At 37.4% G+C, this 21,099-nt stretch overlaps 1 protein-coding gene across 1 annotated transcript in view; it reads right to left on the bottom strand.

The window, feature by feature from the left end:
* The window catches only part of Megf9 (multiple EGF like domains 9), a 95,253-nt gene that overhangs the window by 9,120 nt on the left and 65,034 nt on the right, over positions 1 to 21,099 (bottom strand). Inside the window, exons 3-4 of the mRNA XM_028754639.1 lie at positions 15,225 to 15,364; positions 6,032 to 6,175 (exon numbers count right to left, since the gene is read on the bottom strand). Coding sequence (XP_028610472.1) covers positions 6,032 to 6,175; positions 15,225 to 15,364 — 284 coding nt within the window. The remainder of the gene's footprint in view (positions 1 to 6,031; positions 6,176 to 15,224; positions 15,365 to 21,099) is intronic.

Below are 21,099 nucleotides of genomic sequence, written 5' to 3'. Positions count from 1 at the left end.
GACCTCATGAGATGATATTCAAAATCTGCCTCCTGATTTACTCATCCTCCCTTGCATTTTGCTTCTGCCACACTTAAGAAATTCTTTGCTCAGATCAGCGATTTTTAACATTCATGCTATGCTTTTGTTCTTGTTTGTTTGTTTTTAGAGAGTTTCCATACTGTGTAGCCCAGGCGATCAATGAAATATACTCTCCAAGTTGCTTTTGGTAATGGTGTTTTATCATAGCAATAGAAACCCTAATACACCCTCTTAGTGCACTCATTATATTATAGACTTACTCGGTATAGTGAACTAATTTGTATGTTGTTTGGGCATTAGAGTGATCTATAGTGGTAGTTTAGCTAAACTGCTTTGTGTTCCCAATGGGTTGCATGCATGTACCCACCCAAGTGTTATCTGGATTCTCGTAAAAGACACACACACACACACATACACACACACACAAACACATACACATCAGTTAATTTTAAATATGTCTTGACTAGCTCAAATTCAGGTATAGAATTATAAGCCTTTTAGTTAGGATAGGAGATCAAGTACTTTATCTGATTGACAAATATGATGGACTAGATGTTAATTGTATAACATACTTTATAATTTACATAATTGTTATGGTTATGCTCAATTTATGTCTAAGAGAAGAGGATTTTTTTATTTAGACAGAAAAGGTAAGGTTTTGGGGATTGATTTTAATGCTTTAAATTAATCTGGCCTCCCAAATCAATAATCTATGTGTTCAAATGCTAAAGGTCCTTGTCCCCAATTAGTTTTTTATCCATCAATAAAGAGCCAACAGTAAAACCACTTTGGAAATAAATATGGCAGTTCCTCAGGAAATTGGAAATAGTTCTACCTGAAGACCTAGCTATACCACTCTTGGGCATACATTCCAAAGATGTTCCAACATATAACAAGGACATACGCTCCACTATGTTTATAGTAGCCTTATTTATAATAGCCAGAAGCTAGAAACAACCCAGATGTATCTCAACAGAAGAAATGGATGCAGAAAATGTGATATATTTACACAATGGAATACTACTTAGCTAGTAAAAACAGTGACTTCTAGCCTTAGAAACAGTGATCACAGGAGTGTTCACAGAATTGTGTTTAATGCCTTGCTTGTTCTTTGACTATTTGTTTATTGTCTTGCTGTTCTTCCTTGACTATTTGCATCTATTGTATTGCTAGACTCTCAACCTAGAACTGACCTTAATACATGCATGCAATTAAAATGGTATAAAAGCAAAAAGGAGGAGGGGGGATGGGATGGGTGTTCTAGGGAGGGGAAATGGGGAAAGGGGATGACATCTGAAATGTAAATAAATAAAATATCCAAATAAAATAACAACAACAACAACAACAACAACAACAGTAACAAATCAATGACTTCATGAAATTTACGGGCAAATGGGTGGAACCAGAAAACACCTTCCTGAGTGAGGTAACCCAGTCACAAAAGAACACACATGGTATGTATTAACTGATCAGTGGATATTAGCCCCAAAACTCAGAATAGCCATGATATAACCTACAAACTATATGGAGCTTAAGAAGAAGGAAGACCAAAGTGTGGATGCTTCAATCCTATGTAGAAGGGAGAACAAAATAATCACAGGAAGTAGAGGAGGGAGGGACTAGGAAGGGAGAAAGGAGGGAAAGGAAAAAAGAGGGGTGCGGGATCAGGTATTGGAAGAGACAGGAGAGAAGTACAAAGAATCAGGAAATTGAATAAAAACATGTATCAGTAGAGGACAGGGAACTGGGGGTAGCCACTAGAAAATCCCAGACACCAGGAAAGTGAGAGGCTGCCAGGACCCAACAGGGATTACTTTAGCTGAAATACCCAACAAAGGGGAGATACAACCTGTAGAGACCACCTCCAGTAGATAGACACAGACCCCAGTTGAGGAATAGGGCCACCCACCCATCTCAATTTTTTTAACCCAGAAATGTTGCTGTCCAAAGGAAACACAGGGGCAAAAATTGGAACAAAGACATAAGGAAAGGCCATCCAGAGACCACCCCACCTAGGGATCCATCCTATGTGCAGACACCAGACCCAGATACTATTGCTGATATCAAGAAATGCTTGCTAACAGGAGCCTAGTATGGTTCCTGCCAGCACCTAACCAATACAGATGCAGATACTCACAGCCAACAATCAGACTGAACCAGGAGACCCCAATGAAAGAGCTAGAGAAAGGATGAAGGAGCTGAAGGGGACTGCATCTCTATAGGAAGAACAATATCAATTAACTGGACCATCCAGAGCTCCCAGAGACTAAACCACCAACCAAAGAATATACATGGAAGGATCCATGGCTCCAGAAACATATGTTGCAGAGGATGGCCTTATCTGATGTCAATGGGAGGGGAGCCTCTTGTTCCTGTGTAGGCTTGATACCACAGCATAGGGGAATGCTTGGGCAGTGAGGCAGAAGTAGATGGGTAGGTGGGGGAGCATTCTCATAGAGGCAAATGGGAACGGGGAGAGGGTAAATGGGATGGGAGGTTTGTGGAAGGGGAACTGGGAAAGGGGATATCATTTGAAATGTAAACAAATAAAATAATAAAAATAAATAAATAATAAATAGCCAACAGCCAATATCTAGACAGGTAGACTAAGACAAGACCTTTAGATTTGTGTGGGCTAAGGACTGAGAGAGAAAAACTGGAAGAGAAAAAAAAGAAGATAATCTCCAGGGTTTGGAGGGAGGAGGATCAGACTTAGAGCTAATAATAATAATAATAATAATAAATAAATAAATAAATAAATAATAAGAAAATAAATTAAAAAAAATCCTAGATGTAGATGAACAGGAATGAAGCCCCAGAAGAATCTTGGGCAGCAAAGACTAGGGTCATCCAGAAGGCGCCAGGGCAACAAAGATAAAATATAGAATTAGAGCCAGGAATACTGGAGGGAAATGTGTGCTAGCCTCAGGGAGGATTAAAACTGCTCAGCCTTTGAGCTAGAGAAGATATATTTAAAATTAACTAGCGTATGAGTGTGTCTTTCATTTGCAAATCCAGATAGCTCTTGGGTGGGTGTGCACATGCAACCTGTCAGGAACACAAAGCAGTTTAGCTAGTTCACCACTACAGTGGTCTCTGAAAGTATCAAACTGAACTGGCTTAGTACGTTCTACCCCTATAGGCACATGCATGATAATTGGATTGCTCATGTCCCAATTTAGTCTCTGGCTGTGATCTATTACTTCTACATGGATACATCTCTAAGTGTCCCAGTCCTTACTTTTCAAGGCTCCATTTTAATGTAAGCTGTTCCATAAAGACTTTTCTGTCTTTCCCAGTAAGAAATATAAGGCTCCAAAGGTCTCCCAATTGAGTTTTACATATCTAGTTACTCTCTCCCCTGAGATGGCTATCTCCCTTTCTACTTATCCAACATGTACGACTGGCATATACAATACACTGGGATAAGAGATTAAATGATTAGAAATATAGACATCATCTCTATTGTAGTGCAGTGTATAGAAAAGGTAAATAAAAAAAAGGCTTTCAAGCACATTACTTTTCACAGGGATTTTCTCTCTACAGAGAATTTCTATATTTTAAATTCATCGTATGAAAGAGAACCCAGTGAATCACTCAACAAAAGAATAATAAAGCAGTACCGAAAGCAAAGCACTATGTTTAAAAGAAATATTACTCAAGATGAGCCAAGAACTTAAGCAGCCAATGTTCTGATATACAAATCTTATAAAGGTCTTAAATTATTACTAACAGCATGCTAATATAGAGAATTCTTATATTCTCTAGAATTCTTTTATTGTACATGCAGATTTAGATATTAACATGTAATTTTCATATTCTTGACTCAAAATGACAATGCTAACATTCTAAATATTGAATATGTACATACTTATGAAGTGATAAATAACAATATATGCTATGTGAAAGTATCATCTTCTTCAGGAAAAATAAGAGGAAAAACATCCAGTCCCAGGGATAATGATACATTTCCATGTCCTGTAACTTCATACCCATAAGTTTATGTACTACTTTTGACACTTTCTGTGTGTTTTTCTATTACATTGAATGCTAATTTAGAACCCATATCTTAGTTTCTAGACTTTTGTATTCCTTGTCTATCACAACAAAAAGCATGTACTAGGTGGTTAACTTCTATCTGTGGAATAAATGAAAGATATTTAATAGCTTCCTATGAAAAGAAAAACATACCAGTTTCTATTTCTAGGCATAACAATGGACTTCTCACATGCTGTCAAACGCTCCCAACTCCTGGTAATCACATGTTCATACTTGATAGAATAGGCATGAGTAAGTTAATGGGGTATTGCAAACACTTCTACAGCTTTAAAGACTAGATGATAAAATCCACCACGGCTTGCATTTTTCCTGTTTTTGGATCATTCACTTGTAGCGGATGCCAGCTACCATGTTGTAAGGATATTAAGTAGCTTAGTGAAGACATCCATGTGATGACTAACAGAATCTTTTTGCACTTAGCAGGCTGTATGAGTTAGCCATATTGAAAGCAGATTCTACAGTCCCAATTAAGCCTTCAAACTGCTGACTACAGTCCTAACATCTTAACTACAGTCTCATGGGAAATTTCAAGCCAACATAAACAATGAAAGAAAATTAGCTGAATGCCTCTGAAATAAAGCAAGTAAACAACAAAAATCATTTGTGTTAAAAAGGAGATGAAGCAAGTGAAAAATTGGGTCATGGGAATATTTATAATTTTTTAAAAACCTTTTTATTTCAATTTTTATAATATTTAAATAGAGATCAATCCTGGGATGTTCTATTTACTAGCAATAGCTTTCCCATGGAGCTATATACTTATTTCTTACAAATCAAATATCTAATAAGTGATTTGTATACATTACTCTATAAACATGATGATAACAAAATACAATTTTATGATGAACAAAAAATACCAAAAGGTATTTTCTTAGGAGAAATAGTAAACTGGTCAATAATCTATAATTAGCCACCAGAGACAGACGAATTAAAACCACAATGCAATGAATGCCATTTCATATCCATTAGGATGGCTTTAGGTATAAAAAGATAGCTAATAAGTGGTATTGAGTCTGTTGACAATTTAGAATCCTCATTTATACTTCCTAAAAATAATAATGTCAGGAGGCAGGGAGACATCTTGACACAGAGGCCTGGATGCTCTCTTCTGGTCTCCACTGGCATTGAACTTACGATAAGCACATCATTATGCACATGATATTCCACAGACACACCTGTACACTCATAATTAAAAACAAAAAATAAATCTTAAACATATAGGCTGGAGGGAGGCTGGAGACATATGCTGCTCACCTCTGCTTTTAATATACAACATGCTGCATCTACACAAACTCATACACAATGTACATATCCTACCCCCACAAAATGATAACATAAAAGTATGGTCTTATTTTGGAAAATCATCTGATATTTCCTTGTAGACGACATAGCAAATTCCACTCCTGGTGACATGCCCCAGAGAAATTAAAACCCTTGTACACACAAACACTGGGGAATGCAGTTTAGAGGCAGAGTGCTTCGCTAGCACACACAGATAAGTTCCCAAGCTCAATCTCCAGTAGTGAGGAAGGCATCCTACAACCACTGACTTGAGGGTGTCTTAGTAAAATTTCTATACACAAAAATGAACAAAAATGTTAATAACTGTATTACTTATAGCAGGTAGCTTTTAAATGTCCACCAATTCAGGAAAGAATAATTAAAATGTGGCTTCTATCAAATTTACAATAAGAAGTATATTTTGCTGATACCTGTTTCAATATGCATGAACTTTGAAAATATGCTATATGAGAGATTCCAGATACATGTACTGTTGGCTAAGACATCTGAATTCTTATTTTATATATGGATTAGAATTTGATTGTAAATTCATAGAAAGTAAACTGTTGTAATTCTTTTATAATTCACTTTCACTTTTATCCTCTAGAACCTAATTCATCAATACCGTTTATTTCAGAGAAGGAAGTGAAGACCTAGAAAATGAACTTACCTATGGTGCAATTGCCTGTAGAAGTCACTGCTGAACACGGGCAGCGACGGCATTCTTTTGCAGCATCAGGACTCTGATAAAATCCTTCTTTGCACTCTTCACAGTGTTCCCCTTTACTGTTTTCCTGGCAGTTTAAACAAGCACCTAAAAGAATCAAATTATGTGCAAAGAAAAAAATAAGATAATATATATTAATAGAAGAGTAAATAAATTGTGGCTCTTTCATAGTTTGGATACTACTATGAACAATAATGAACTACTTATGCACACAAGCATGAATCTTAAAGACAGCATTGGTTGAAAAGAATGCCACATATAGGGAATATTTACTTTGTAAAATTTCAGAAAGCCACAATAGGGGTTGGAGAGATGGCTCAGTGGTTAAGAGCACTGTATATTCTTTCAGAGGCCCCCATTTTGATTCCCATCACCACATGGTAGCTTGCATTATCTTTCTCCAGACCCAGGAGGTCTGGCACCCTCTTCTGGCCTTCAGGGCACTGGATGCCTATGGTGCACAGACATGCATTCAGACAAAACAGTTAAACACATAAAATAAAGTATAAAAAAGCAATATTAAGCTTATAGAAAAATACATAATACATTAAACCAAATATACATACATAGTGAAAAAAATGAATATGGACAGAGACAGTTAAGGAATTTTATGGATTATTGTCTCTGTGAACTGGGGGAAAGAATATATGTCTGAGAAAACAAGTGTTCAATTTCTTTTGAAATTTTTCATTTCAAATATCTGTTGTGATGACTATTCTTGTTTTTCACCTTAAGTACATCTGGAATTAACTAAAACTCAAGTGACTGCATACACTTTTGAGAGATTTTCTTAATTAAATGATTTGAAGTGGGAAGATCCACCTGTAATCCAGACTATATATTCTGGTAGCAACGCATATAAAGAACATGGAAGAAAGAACTTTTTCCTCTTTACTTGCTGCCCTTGCTTTTGCTAGCAGGCCCATTTCTTTACTGCTAGTAGAATCTACTTCTTCAGGATTCTGGTGTATACTGAAGACCAGCTGACACATCCAACTCCAATTACTACATGCTTGGACCTTGCATTGGCTGACAACCAATGCATGTGGTATTCTTTTCAACTGGACTATAGTCTGTAAGCCACTATAATAAATCCCATATATTCATATACATATATATTCATTCATTCATATACATCTATTCCATCAGTTTTTTTCCTCTAGAGAACCCTGACAAATATAATATTTATATTATATGGATAAATATGAGGCAAAATGGTGGCAAAATATTTACAGGTGAATACATGAGTATGCACATTAGTTTTTGTTAATTGATACCAGCTAGAGTCATTTGAGAAGAGAGAAATCTCAGTCGAGAAAATGCCTCTATGAGATTGGCTCTATGAGATTGGTGGTGGTTTGAATTTCCATTGAAAATATACTCCATAGTCCCCAGTGCTTGAATACTTGGTCTCCAGTTGATGAAACTGCTTGAGAAGGAGTAGGAGAAATGGCCTTGTTTGAGGACATATATCACCTGGGGTGGACCTTCAGGTTTTAAAAGACTCCAGCTGTTCTCTGTGTGTCCTCTCTGCCTACTGCTTGAGATATGAGCTCTCAGATGGTGCTTGCTGTTTGCTACTATACTGCCCCAAATCATGATGGACTCCAACTCTCTGGAACTATAAGGCCAATTAAATATTTTCTTCTATAAATTGCCTTGCTTATGGTGTTTTTACCAGAGAACTAAAAAGTTATCAATAAAAGACTTTAGGCAAGTTTCAATGACATTTTCTTTATTAGTGATTGATGTGGGAGGTTCCAGCCCACTCTGCAGGTACCAAACCTAGGAAGTGATCTTGAGTTGCATAAGAAAGCAGGAGGACTTTTTTGAAGGGAAATGCGGGAGGACTGGATGGGGAGGAAGGAAGTAGGGGGAGGGACTAGGAGGAGAGGAGGAAGGGGAAACTGTGATTTAAATGTAATATATGAAAGAATAAATTAATAAAAAACAAAAACAAACAAAAAAGAAATCAGGCTGAGCAAGCCAGGAGGAACAAGGCAGTAAGCAGTGTTCCTCTACCACTTCTGCTTCAGTTCCTGCCCCCAGGGTCCTGCCTGGTCTCTGCCTTGAGTTCCTGCTCTGACTTCCCTCAGTGACAGAGTGTGACCTCAGATGTCAAAATGAAATAAACCATTTCTTCTCCAAGTTGCTTTTTGTCACGGTGTTCATCACAGCAATAGAAAACAAACTAGGACAATGAAAAGTGAAAACTAACAAAACAAAACAAAACAAAACAAAACAACCAGCAAGAAGGCAGAGTCCTGTGTGTTGGGACAACAGTCCTTTGGCGCTCTATGACAAAGGATTCTGGAGAGAGGCACAGCAGCACCATGTCTCCAATCAGACTGACAACTACTGCTACATAAGAAAATACAAAAAGGCCCAGGAATGTGTTGAAAGTTTACAACAAGCTAAAAACAGCTGATGTTGACACTCATGAAGTCTTTCTGGATATACTTCTCTAACTCATTTAAAATTTTAAAAAATGAGTGTGGCAGAAAGGAAAGGACTATAAGATAAATTGATATGACAACTGGGGCAAGATTTGAAAGTCAAAACATTGAAAATAATAATAATGTGTGCTCTCAATTCTTAAAGGATTTAGGAAATTCCCCCACATTTCATGACTTACTAGGAAAGATATTTTTATGCTATTTGTACACTTAACTTTGATTCAAGTGAATTTTTATGTAGATATCATCTTTTAAAGTCATATAAATATATTTAGTTATAAATGATGTTTCATAGCTCAAGCTGGTCTCGAATTTACTATTTAGCTGAAGCTGGATTTGAATACCTGATACTCTTGACTCCATCTTCGAATTCTGGGATTACAGGCAGGTGCTATCATGCCTGGCTAAAATCATGTAACTTTTTACACTTATGACAGTGTTGAAGGTATTTTTCACATATATAGCAAAATAGGATGTACTCTCACAGTGATGAAAACACTTTGAGACTGCTTTCTTTCTAAATCTTATATTCTGAGGGCTCTATAACTATAAATTCTATAACAATATAAATTTGCTTTCAAAAAAGTTTGCTTAAAATATCACAGACAACTGTGGATTTGGTTTTAAAACAAAATCTATTTTAATTTTAGCTTTTATTATTTTTGTTTCAGGCCATAGAAATACATCTTAATTCTACTCCAGGAATAACAGTAGGCTACTGCAGGGTTTTAGCAGGAAAATGTCATAATTAAGTTTTGTAATTTTAAAAATTCTTCCATGGAGACTGGACTGTGGTGGGATAGAGACCTAGGGAGGAGGCAATAGACAGAGGCAGAAAGATCAGGTAAGAAAAGGCCAACTAGTTCAAATAGTGATAATGGCTGGGGCAAGGATGCACTATCAGTGGTTGGTTCAAGGGAAGAAGAGACAGCTATTGGTGGGAAATAAGAGTTTTGGATGTTAGGATTTTAATGTTAGTCAAAGCATTCAAACGAAGCCTGTTGAATGTTTGAGCATGAAGATCAAGGGAGAAATGCAAACCTGACAATAAACATGTATATCAGTAGCATTTCAACTAAATCTGGGGCCTAGGTGAAATCACTCAACAGGGAAGTACAAGTGGAGGAGACAAATGTGCTAAGCTCTGAGTTCTGAGGAGGCACCAGTATAGAACTGACCTAGGGAGATGCAGCATAACTGACAGAATAGGAAATGCAGCCACACAGGAAGAAAGCCAGGGAAGAGAGTGTGGCATCCTGAAGCAAAGCAGCCATGGAGTAGACAAGGCAGTCAGTGAATCAGGCTGCTTCAGTCTCTCTCACTTTGATGGGATACGACCAAAACACAAGCGCGCGTTGAGTTCTTAAAAATAAGTCTGCTATCCGAAGACAAAGTTTGCAGTTAAAAATTGACTCTTACCTGTCATTTAAGAAAAATGTGTTCAATAAAGAAAATTTGGAAAACATGTAAAAGGACATGAAAAGAACATGACAATCTCATTAACATTTGGAATATCTTCCTTGAAGTCTTGCCTTATTTATAGAGATATGGGGTTTGTCACTGAAACAGTCTAATTATATGGTACCTGTCCTTTTAAAGCCCTAATATTCACATGTGTCAGTCATGAAAACACTATAATGAAATCATTCTAATAGTTATCACTTCAAGACTGCTTATGATGATCAAAGAGATGTAGAGAAGCACAAATGTTTTTAATTTTACAGCAAACTACTAGGTAGTTATTGTTAATCCAAGTTTATGGATACAGAAACACAATAAATAAATATCTTGCCCAAGATACAGTAAAAAATTGATTTTCTGGGGTTCTAGCCATATATTATCTATGTAACAGTATTAATTACACATTGTTATAAATTATGGTATCTAAATGTTTTTTATGATCATAACTATCATTCTGGTGAACATTTTTTAACATAAAGCTTTTTACCAATTTAAAATTATTTTCTCAGAAGCTTCCTAAAAATAGAATTTCTAGATTAAACATTTTTAAAGAGCCTTTTTATATCTACTGTAAACTATTTCCATGTGACATATTCTCCAATACATTTTCCTACAAAACAACAACTTTGAAACTGTAAATCTATCTAAAACAGAAATTCCAGATATACTGGGAAGAATAACTATGCAAATATACAAAGTGGCCACCAGAGGGCGACGGTATCACAGCACTCTTAAAAACTCATCTGTGATAAAAATGTGTAACTGGTGGTTTTCTTTTTTTTTTTATCATACAAACTAGCAACTTTTATTTATATATTAATATATATATATATACATACAAGTATACAATGAGAATTAATAAAAAAGAGGCTATGAGTTTAAAAGAGCAATGAGGGATATATTGGAGGGTTTGGAGAGACAAAGGGGAGGGGGAAACAGGGTTAATATATCATCTCAAAAAATAAACAAAATTTTAAAAAATAAGAAAAATATTTAGGTGTATATCTAATCCACTTGTTAGGTGTTTTACAGTAGAAAGGTCAAACTCAAATTCCTTCTCAGAAGAGACAGAGATATTTATGATTTTTTTTAATTTTTTTTCTCAGATCATAATTAATTCACACAGGGGTATAAACACAGAAAGGCAGGATGTGGGGAAGGGAATGACACTGGAGTGTGGGTGTTCAGGGGGAATACAGATATCTTCAGACTGGTTGTTTTCAGTAAGGTGCTCACACCTTCACATTGGATTCCACCTTATTATACTTTTCATATGATAAACTATTTATGTTTTTTAGAAGTTAGAATTACTCAATGGTTTTATTTTACTTTATCTCCAGAGCATGTGCAGGTCAGTGCGATAGCTGCCACCTGCTATGAAGAAAAAAAAAGTCACGTAAATGGCTTTCTGGTATTTTAAGCCACCCAGGGAATAACTGGTGATCTGATGCAATAAAATATTCTTCTTGTTATTCATTGTTGAACTCACAATTCTTTTCCATATTTTACCATTAGTTTGTTCATTTATCCAACAAAGATTAAGTGGGTGCTCCCTATGTGTCAATGCCTGTGGTAGAGATTGTATAAGCAAGGATGAAGCCGACCCTGTCCCTGCCCTGATAAAAGTTACCATGTCGTGAGTGTGCATATTAGAGTAATGGCCGCAAGTAAACATATAAATATCAATTGTGACAAGTGCTCTGAAAACTTGCAAGTGCTTGTGACAGTGTGTAGCAGGGCTTTGTATTTAATGAGGAGCAACAGGAAATGCTAATGAAGTCACCTTTTCTTGAGGACCTGAAAGAAGTCTATAACTTAACAAGGCAAAGGGGTCTGTGGTGTGGGTGGAGGCGAGTTGGAAAGGCCAATCCTGTCAGGAGAAAGAACATGCATAGTAACTTTAGGACACATAAAACAGTAAAGATAAAGAACAATCGGCAAATAGCTACAGACAGATGACACGTGTCTTCTAAACAGATTTCTCTACACGCTCTTCACTGGAGTGTAGAGGATCAAGTATGAAGAATAAGCTTCCAGTGAAGATTCTTCTGGGAATCCATTCAGTTTAGATTTATGCTGATGCTCTCTTCTCATAAAAACTTATGCACTTATCAAAATCATATGTCCTGATTTTTTTCCCTGTTGATGTTAAAAGAAAGACTTTCCAGGTTAAGTCCTCTAATCTTACATTTAGGGAATTTGAAGATCAGTGGTACTTGTGTTTAATTTGTGACAATTTGACTGAGTTTGCTTAGATGTGGTTTTCTCTGTTATTATACAGCTTGGTGTTTGCTGTGCTTTCCGACCTATAGGTTGATTTTTTTTTTTTAATCATTTAGAAAATTCTTGGCCAATAATTCCTGCGTTCCCTTACACTTACATTAGACAATGGCTATACCCTATTCATCTCTACTGCCATTTTTCTACTACCTTGTTATAAAAATGCTACAGTTTAGACAGTTTTTATTGTATTCTATTTGGTTCTTATCTTGCCTTCACTGGATAAAGCCTGCTTTTAGCTCATGCAATAAGTTACTAACTTCAAGTACTATAATTTTTAGCTTTAGGTTGTTTCCATTTTAAAATTTTTATTTATCTATGTATTCTTTTTTAATGCATGAATGTTCTGTCTGCATGTATACCTGCATGACAGAAGAGGACATCAGATGCCTGTATGTCATGGTCATGAGCCACCATATGGTTGCTGGGATTGAACTCAGGACCTCTGGTAGAGCAGCCAGTGTTCTAAACCACTGAACCATCTCACTAGCCCATAGATTGCTACTTTTTTTTTTAAATGCACATGTCTGAGTTTGCAGCTTTATATGCATGCAAGTACATATGTATGTGTGTAAGTCAGAGGATAATCTCAAGTGTCATTCTCAAGAATGCTGTCCACTTCTTTTGAGAGGAGATTCTCTCAATGACCTGGAGTTTAGCAATTAGGGTAGACTGGATGACCAGTTAGTCTCAGAAATCCTCCTGTCTCAGTTTCCTGAGCACTCAGATTACAACTACATGCCACTGGGGCTGGAGAGATTGAAGGCTCTGTGTTTAAGAATACTAGCTGCTCTTCTAGAGGATCCAGATTCACCTCCTAGCACCCACAATGGCTCACAACTGTTTGTAACTTCAGTTACAGGGGATCAAATTCCTTAATAGTCACTGGTACACAGACATACATGAGACACATATACCCATATGTATAAAACTATGCTCAAATTTTTAATATGGGATTAAAACTCAGGTCCCTATGTTTGTACAGTAAGCTAACAAACTTTACTGAGCTGTCTCCTTATTCCTCATGATCTCCTCCTGCCCCTGTGTGTGTGTGTGTACACGCTCATGTGCATGTGCAGTGTAGTGCTATTCTCTAGGGAAATTTTGTCTTATTTTTGTCTTATTTTTTTGTCTTATTTTTGTCTTACATTTTGTCTTATTTTTCCTCTAATTCCTCAATATACTAGTTTTAGTTATTTTGAAATTTCAATCATAATTCTAACAACAGTATTACTTGTTCTGATTCCACTGTTTATATTTTTATTACAAGCCATATTTTTCCATTTTTGTAGACTCTGTTTTTATTGTATATCATACTTGATATATAAAAGAATTAGCAAAGTGTGGTGCTACACATTTTTAGTCCCAGCAGTGTAAGTCAGATTTCTGACTTTGAGACCAGTCTAGTCTACAGTTGGTTCCAGGACATCCAGGACTATTATACGGAGAATCTCTGTCTTGAAAACAAAACAACAAAACTAAACTAAACTAAACTAAACTAAACTAAACTAAACTAAACTAAACTAAACTAGAACTGAGGAGCATCCTCATTTCCTCTAATAGGCAAATATGAGAAAATGATGGCCTCAATTCAATCAGGCAGGACGGTGGGTTGAAGATAGACTCTGTTTTCTTGTCTGACAGCTCAACACTAGTTCTTCTCTATTTCTTGGAATAACCTTTTGGTAGAAGAGGATGACAGTGTCAGGCATAGGTGGGTGAGGAAGCCCTTGGTCCAGTGAAGGCTGGACACCCCAGTGTGGGGGAAATTGTGGGTGGGTAGGGTGGGTGGGGACATATCCTCATAGAAGCAGGAGGAGAGGGGATGGGATAGGGGGTTCCTGGATGGGGGGGGAAGGGGATTACATCTGAAATGTAAATAAAATATCCAATGAAAAAAAGAATCTGGCAGGCCTTTGTCTTGACATTGGGAGTTTGACCATTCAGACCCATTCCATACATCTTTAGAGTTTGGCAATGTATTCAGAAAGAGCTGGCTACATATTATAACAAGCCCTCTTCTCTTTCAAAGGGTTTTGTCTCCTCAGCATAAAACATTTTCTGGCCCAGACGTCTTAGTCAGGGTTGGGAAAACTGGGCTTGGTTTTGGGCGCTTCTGGTTTCCACCTATCATGCAGGCTCCAGATGGCTGTCAAAAGCTCTCCTTCAAGTACAAATCCTTTCCTTTGGCCTTAGCCTGTACTCAGAATCAGCAAATCTCCACTGGAAAGAAATCATGTGGTGTATAGATGCAGCCTAACTTAATTGTAGACATCTTGAGCCATAAATTTTATGACTATGCCTAAGTAATCCTACACCCTTTCCTTATATAGCTTTCCTGCACACTGAAGATTAAAAGAAAAAGAATGGTATGGTAATATAACTTTGTGACTAGAACTTCTCCACTAGCACCAGAAACATGCTTGACATCTTTGATGTTAGCTTGAGATAAATTAACTACATTCTAGGTTTAATGAAAGTCACCTTTGACCTTAAAACCACAAAATTCTCTATTTGCTGATTCAAACTGTGGGGACTGGCCAATGTAGCTAACACCCTTGACTCTAGTTGGGTAAGCAACCCCACACTAAATTGTACTCTGTAACCCTGGGTCTGCCTCATTCTTCCTAAGTCATATGTAGTCTCAGTTCTTTCACACAGGAATTCCCAAGTGATCATGGCTTACTTGGAAGAGTTCTAATGTATTTTGCAACAACTGACACTTCACTTTGTATTGTTCTCCAATCTTCAATCTATACAACTTTTGAAACTCATGAAATATTTTAAGTTGTTATAACAGTTTGACTTGCCATATGTCTTATTATATCTACTTAAAAGTTCAAGGCCTTATAAACTATTTGAAAAGAATCAATACATTAAGGCTTCAACAGTGAAGGAATAAAGAATAATTTCATGAAGCTATTAAGAAAACTACATACCTGTGAGAACATCACAACTATCAGACCGGTTGTTGCACTGGCAGGGCAAGCAGCCTGTTTTATCAAAACCATAATGTCCGTCTTGGCATTGGTCACACATGGAGCCAGTGACACCCACTTTGCATTGGCAATTCCCAGAACTGCAAATAAAAACAAAGACAGTGAATAAAAGTAAGTGATTTTGAAAACTGTAGTTTAATGCTCCATAGATTATCTTAGCACAGGCAAAAATTTCTACTAGATTCTACTTCTAAGGATCATAAAAGGGTGCTTGAGAGATGGCTTCGTGGTTAAGAGCATTGTCTGTTCTTCCAGAGGACCCATGTTCAGTTCCTAGCAGTCACATGGCAGCTCACAACTGTCTATAACTCCTATTCTGGGGGATCTGACACCCACAAACAGATACATGCTGTCAAACCACTAGTACACATGAAACAACAATATATCTTAAGCACAAAAGGGATTTTTTTAAGGGTTTTTGTTTAGTTGTTTTTGCTTTCTGGAGTCCTAGTCTCACTTGCTTGGAACTCATCATGTATTATGAATTGTCCTCAAATTCATAATACATTTGCCTCAGCCACTTAAACTAGAGAAACTTATGGATATATTTCAGCTAATAGTATTGATAACAATTTGTGATAAATTCTTTCCTCTGTGCTTGGGAAGTTTAAAATACATGACAGAGGACCCATGGAGAACAAAAGTTCCTAGTGTAAAACCTTTTGTTACAGAACACTGGAGCTTAGAATATGTATCACTGCTGTATTTCATTCCAAGATTATCCCGCAGCTCTGCAGACATCTGTTCCAATTTGGAGAAAAGAATCAGACTTCACCTAGCTCCTGTCTCACAAATATGAAGAATAAGATCTTGATAGATGAATCATTTCACACCAATTTCTAGACTAGGGACTCGATATGATTCTCTATTTTGAGGCTACAATGTATTTAAATCATAGTTCTAGTAAGTAAAGTGGAGTGCATAATCAAGTAAGTATGACTAGAATGGGGATGCCTAGTGAATTTCACACTAAATTCTGAAGACATTTTTATTTATGTGTCTGTGAACATGTTGTGGGTAACATGTTGTATGTTGAACATGTTCTGACAGAAGCCAGAAGTGGGTGTTGAATACCCTGGAACTAAAGTTACAGGCAATTGTGAGTTGCCAGACTAGCAACTGAGTTAGAGGTACTAGCAACTGAGCTCTAGTCCTCTGTAAGAGCAACAAGCACTCTTAAGTACCAAACCATCTCTCCAGATCCTGCATTCATCTCTATAAATTTTTTTTAGGCTGCTAACTACCCCAAAAGTAAAAGTAAATAAAGACTTAAAATTTGGAGGACTTCCGGTCTGGGCCCAAGCATAGAGCAGCTCCCAGGTGGCAGCTCTGTACCCAACCTCAGAAAATCCAGAGGAAGAAGGCCTTCCAGGAGCTTTAACTAGGGCAGCATCTCAGGTAAAAGTGAATCACTCGTGATGTCTGCTGTTAGAAGTTCTAATCCAGATGCTGGCCTCTGAACTTATACTACTCAGACCTTTGAAGGGCCACTGACAAGAATATCAAACAGCTAGAGATTGACATCACTAATCTGAAGAAATCCCTCGTTTCGCTGTCTGAAGAGACCTCCTAAAATCACAAAGATCCTTATTGGACTTGATTTACTCTATTACAATAGAAAAGGCTGTGTACAGCTCTTGACTGTGTACAGCCCTTAAAGAAGAAGGTTGCCTTTACATAGACAAGACAGGGGGGGTTAAAGAGAGCATGAAATAGGTCAGAGAAGGCCCTGAGAAAAGCCAGAGAGAGAAAGAGAAAGATGAATGCTGGTATAAGAATTGGTTTTCAGCCTCTCCATGGTGGTCAACACTACTTCCTCCCATCTTGGGACCATTATTTGTGTTATTTTTGCTTATTCCTGCTGGTCCCTAGGCCTCAAATAGGCTGACTAACTCTGTGAAACAACAGATAAATAATTTGGTAGCAAAACTTATTCAGATACATTATCATAAGTTAGCTATGGAGGACCACGAGACTCAAGATGAGGTTGTTACTTTATACAGGGCGTTCCCAAAACCCATCTCCACCCAGCCTAAAAGATAGTACTTCCACCCCTAGACCAAGCAGAGAGGGGCCACCCAGAACCCCCTCTGACTGGCGATCTGAATCCTTGCTTAGGCTGCGAGGCTAAGCACTTCAAGGGAATATAAATAAAAGTTAAAAATATCTCTCTGGGTTCCCTGAGGGACAAGCCTGACTGCATAGGGGTTGATGTCAAAAGTATCCCCTCTCCAGGAAAAAGACATCGGGATGGGTATGGCCCTCATGCCTCACTGGACAACGACAAGGGGACCGGAGCCATTACAAGGTCCCCTTCAATTACTGGAGGTCAGGCCTCTATCCCTGCTTTCGCAAGATTAGAATCACCACAGCCCTTCTATACTTAGAGAAGGGAGGAGATGCCAGGGGGCATCCCTGATTACCCACTGAAGGCCTAAAATCAGCCATAGGCCTAAAATCAGAAATAGGCCTGTCATACATGTATACTAATAACAAGTCTTGGGTCTCTGTGGAAAAACATTGAAACAGATGGCCATAAGCTATTGTAAACAGGGAGCTTTCATGGAAATTTACCAGCCTGAGTATTCATAGACCTTGTAAATAGGTAGCCTTGGCAGACAATACCAACTCAGATAAGGACAAGTGAAACATAGGCAGAGTCATAGTGACCTGTCCTCTGAACCTTCACCCAGCTGATACCCTGTTCTGAAAGATATCTGTATTCCCCCTGAACACACATACTCCAGTGTCATCCCCTTCCCCATGTCCTGCCTTTTTGTGTTTATAACCCCTGTGTGAATGAATTATGATTTAAAAATAAATACATAAATAAATTATTAAAAAAAAGAAGAAATAAAAAAGACTTAAAATTTTGTTCAATATCCTATCAATTTGTATTCATATTCTTTTCTTGAATGGCCATTGTAACAATAATAATTCCTCAATCATTAAAATGTAAAACTTTGTTTTATTTTCTTTAAAATTATTTAATTTTTGTTTTTTTGCTTTGAGATAGGGTTTCTATGTCAGTGGTTCTCAAATTGTGGGTCACAACCACTTTGTGGGTTGAACAACACTTTCAAGGGGCCACATGTCAGATATTTAAATTATGATTCATAATAGCAAAAGTACAGTTGAGAACATCAATGAAGATAATTTTATGGGTGGGGTCAGCACAACAGGAGGAACTGCATTAAAGGGCAACAGCATTAGGAAGGTTGAGAATCACTGCTCTGTATAGTACTGTCCCATGTGTAATTTATTCTGTAACCTTTAAACATGTAAAGCTTCCCCCATTAGATTATAAAAGTTCTGAAACACAGGCCTATTATGTGGTCTCCTATTCTCAAGATCTAGTTCAAGTCCAGAGACTGTTTTCGAACAGACTGTTTTAATGTTGTACACCTTGATAAGTAGATTCTTAATTCAGGGATCATATGTAACCAACTTGGCAACCTTGTGGAAAAAACCCCTAATTTTCTCTTTGCATACTCTTGTCCTCAATAGGGATACTGTCTTTGTTTGTTTTGGTTTTTAAAGACAGGCATTCAGTATGTCATCCAGTCTAGGCTGGCCTTTAACTTTCTTTCAGCCTTCTGACTGCTGTAAATAGAGGTGAACACCACAACACTCAGAGGAAAACGCCTTTCTTTACATGGCTTAAATGTTTTAAATGTTTCCTTACATGTTCCTTCTAGAGCTCACAAGTTTAGACTTTATACAATCTTGGCAGGAGTTATACTAGATAGGAGACGATTAATCTGAAAGCTACATTTAAAAATACTTTTCCTAAAGATTTAGTTGCTAATAGTGACTCCCTAAAGGACCTGATTTAGTTCAGGAGGCCAAGCTAAAACTATTAATACTTAAATGGCTCTTAACATATCACGTAATACAATTTCCTGTCATCTCCCACTTTCTATTACTATAATAAAAATAGTTCTAAAGTTGAAGATTATTGAGACTCTGAATTGAATTTTGCAGATGTAATAGAACTTTTATCCATGTATACTCTAGTTGTAGTTTGAACATTTACTTGCAGTTTACAAATCTAAGGTTTTTTTTTGAATTTTGATTTTTTTAAGCTGAGATATTCTTCACAGTTTACTATACCACTAGTATAATCAATGTTTTATATTCTATCCCTATGAAAATATTTCAGAGTTGAAGTTTGCTTCTGTAATGATTAATGTTGACTGTCAACTTGATAGGATCTGGAATCATCTAGAAGGCAAAATTTGAGGCACTGCCATGGGAGATTATCTTGAATAGGTTATCTGAGGTGAAAAGATCTGTGCTAAAAGTGGGTTGTGTTCTGGAATGCAGAAAAGGGAGAAAGGCAGCCATGTATGAGCATTCATTTTCCTCTGCTTCCTGGCAGGCGATGCCAATAAGACCAGGGGTCTAGTATCAGAACATTCCCACTGTGATGGGTTGTACCTTGGAACTTTAAGCCAAAATAAATCCTTTTGACCATAAGCTGCTTTTGCCTGGATACTTTATCACAACAACAGGAAGAGTAGCTGAGACAGCTTTCCTCTTCTTTTCCTTTTGGTTATCTGAAGAATTGTCAAAAAGGAGTAGAAAAATCCACTCAGTTTTACATGGAAAGTTATTACAGCTTTACTCAAATAAATCTTATCTAGAAAGGGAAGAAAGCCAGTCTTGTGTTAATAGCATATACTTACCACCTCTCAAACACTGTATCTTAAATAAAAATCATGTATTGAACTGAACTTCTATTCAAAGCTACCTAGTCTACTCTGCCATATAATTTCCTGGCAAATAAGTGCACTTACAGAGAAAAAAAAGGCTGAAAATGGAGATATCCTAAAAGCAGGAACAATATAGCAATAATAAAAATAATAATAATAAACAATGAACCTCTGTGTTGAAGAATTATGTTAATAAATAATAACTTCATTAATCCTCTGGATGACTCTTCTAGTGGAAGTTACAATCTTTAATTTGCTATTAAGAAGGCAAGAGTTATTGTCTACAGTCAGTGAGTTAGGTTTATTTCTCATAGCTCACCACTCCTACAGGTTCTGAAAATTAGTTCTTTTTTTATGATCTAGAATAAATAACGTCTCTTTTTCACTACCAGTGGAAGTCAAATGTTCCCCCAAGAGAAGCTGAATAATTTGATGATCCGGTAGCTGTCATAGGGTAACAAGGTACAAGGTTCTCAGAGAATACACATTTATATATTCAAATTAGAGTTTAAATTTTGTACTGTCCATATATAGGGTGAGCACTACTCTTTTAAAAATTTCAATAGACGTTTACCAAGCATGCCTCTTAAGTAACTTTGCAAAACAGAAAAGATGCTCTGATAGCTATGTAGTCTTACACAAGAATATCCCAAATCCACTACATGATTGTGGGGCTGTGGTACTTGTGTGGGCATGGGTTCTGTTGTACTGAGTTGAGTCCTGTTGTGCTGAGTGTCTGCTGTCCCAGGCGACTAAAACCGCAGCTCCAGCAGCAGAAGTGCTGGAATTTGACTGAGTTCACTCCACACAGTGCTAGGCAGAGGTTGTGCTATGAGAAGCCACCAGATTCTGCCCAGGCGTGGGGAGACCTCAGCCTGAAGTCCTGTGGGGGCAGAGCTCCTGGGTTGGGGGTCTCCGGGCTGAAGCAGCTAGATGGGGAGTCTGGTCTCAGCCCTTCAGCACCCAGACACTGCTGAGGACCGCAGAAGGACCAAGACAGAGTAGGCACACAGGGTGTACCAGCCTGCAGCCGCTAGGTAGTGGTGGAGAGAGGAGGGGGGAGAGAGAGAGAGAGAGAGAAAGAGAGAGAGAGAGAGAGA

Source organism: Grammomys surdaster, unplaced genomic scaffold, assembly GCF_004785775.1.
Source record: "Grammomys surdaster isolate TR1022 unplaced genomic scaffold, NIH_TR_1.0 126029, whole genome shotgun sequence".
Taxonomy (NCBI): domain Eukaryota; kingdom Metazoa; phylum Chordata; class Mammalia; order Rodentia; family Muridae; genus Grammomys; species Grammomys surdaster.
This window is presented reverse-complemented; position numbering and strand designations above follow the sequence as displayed.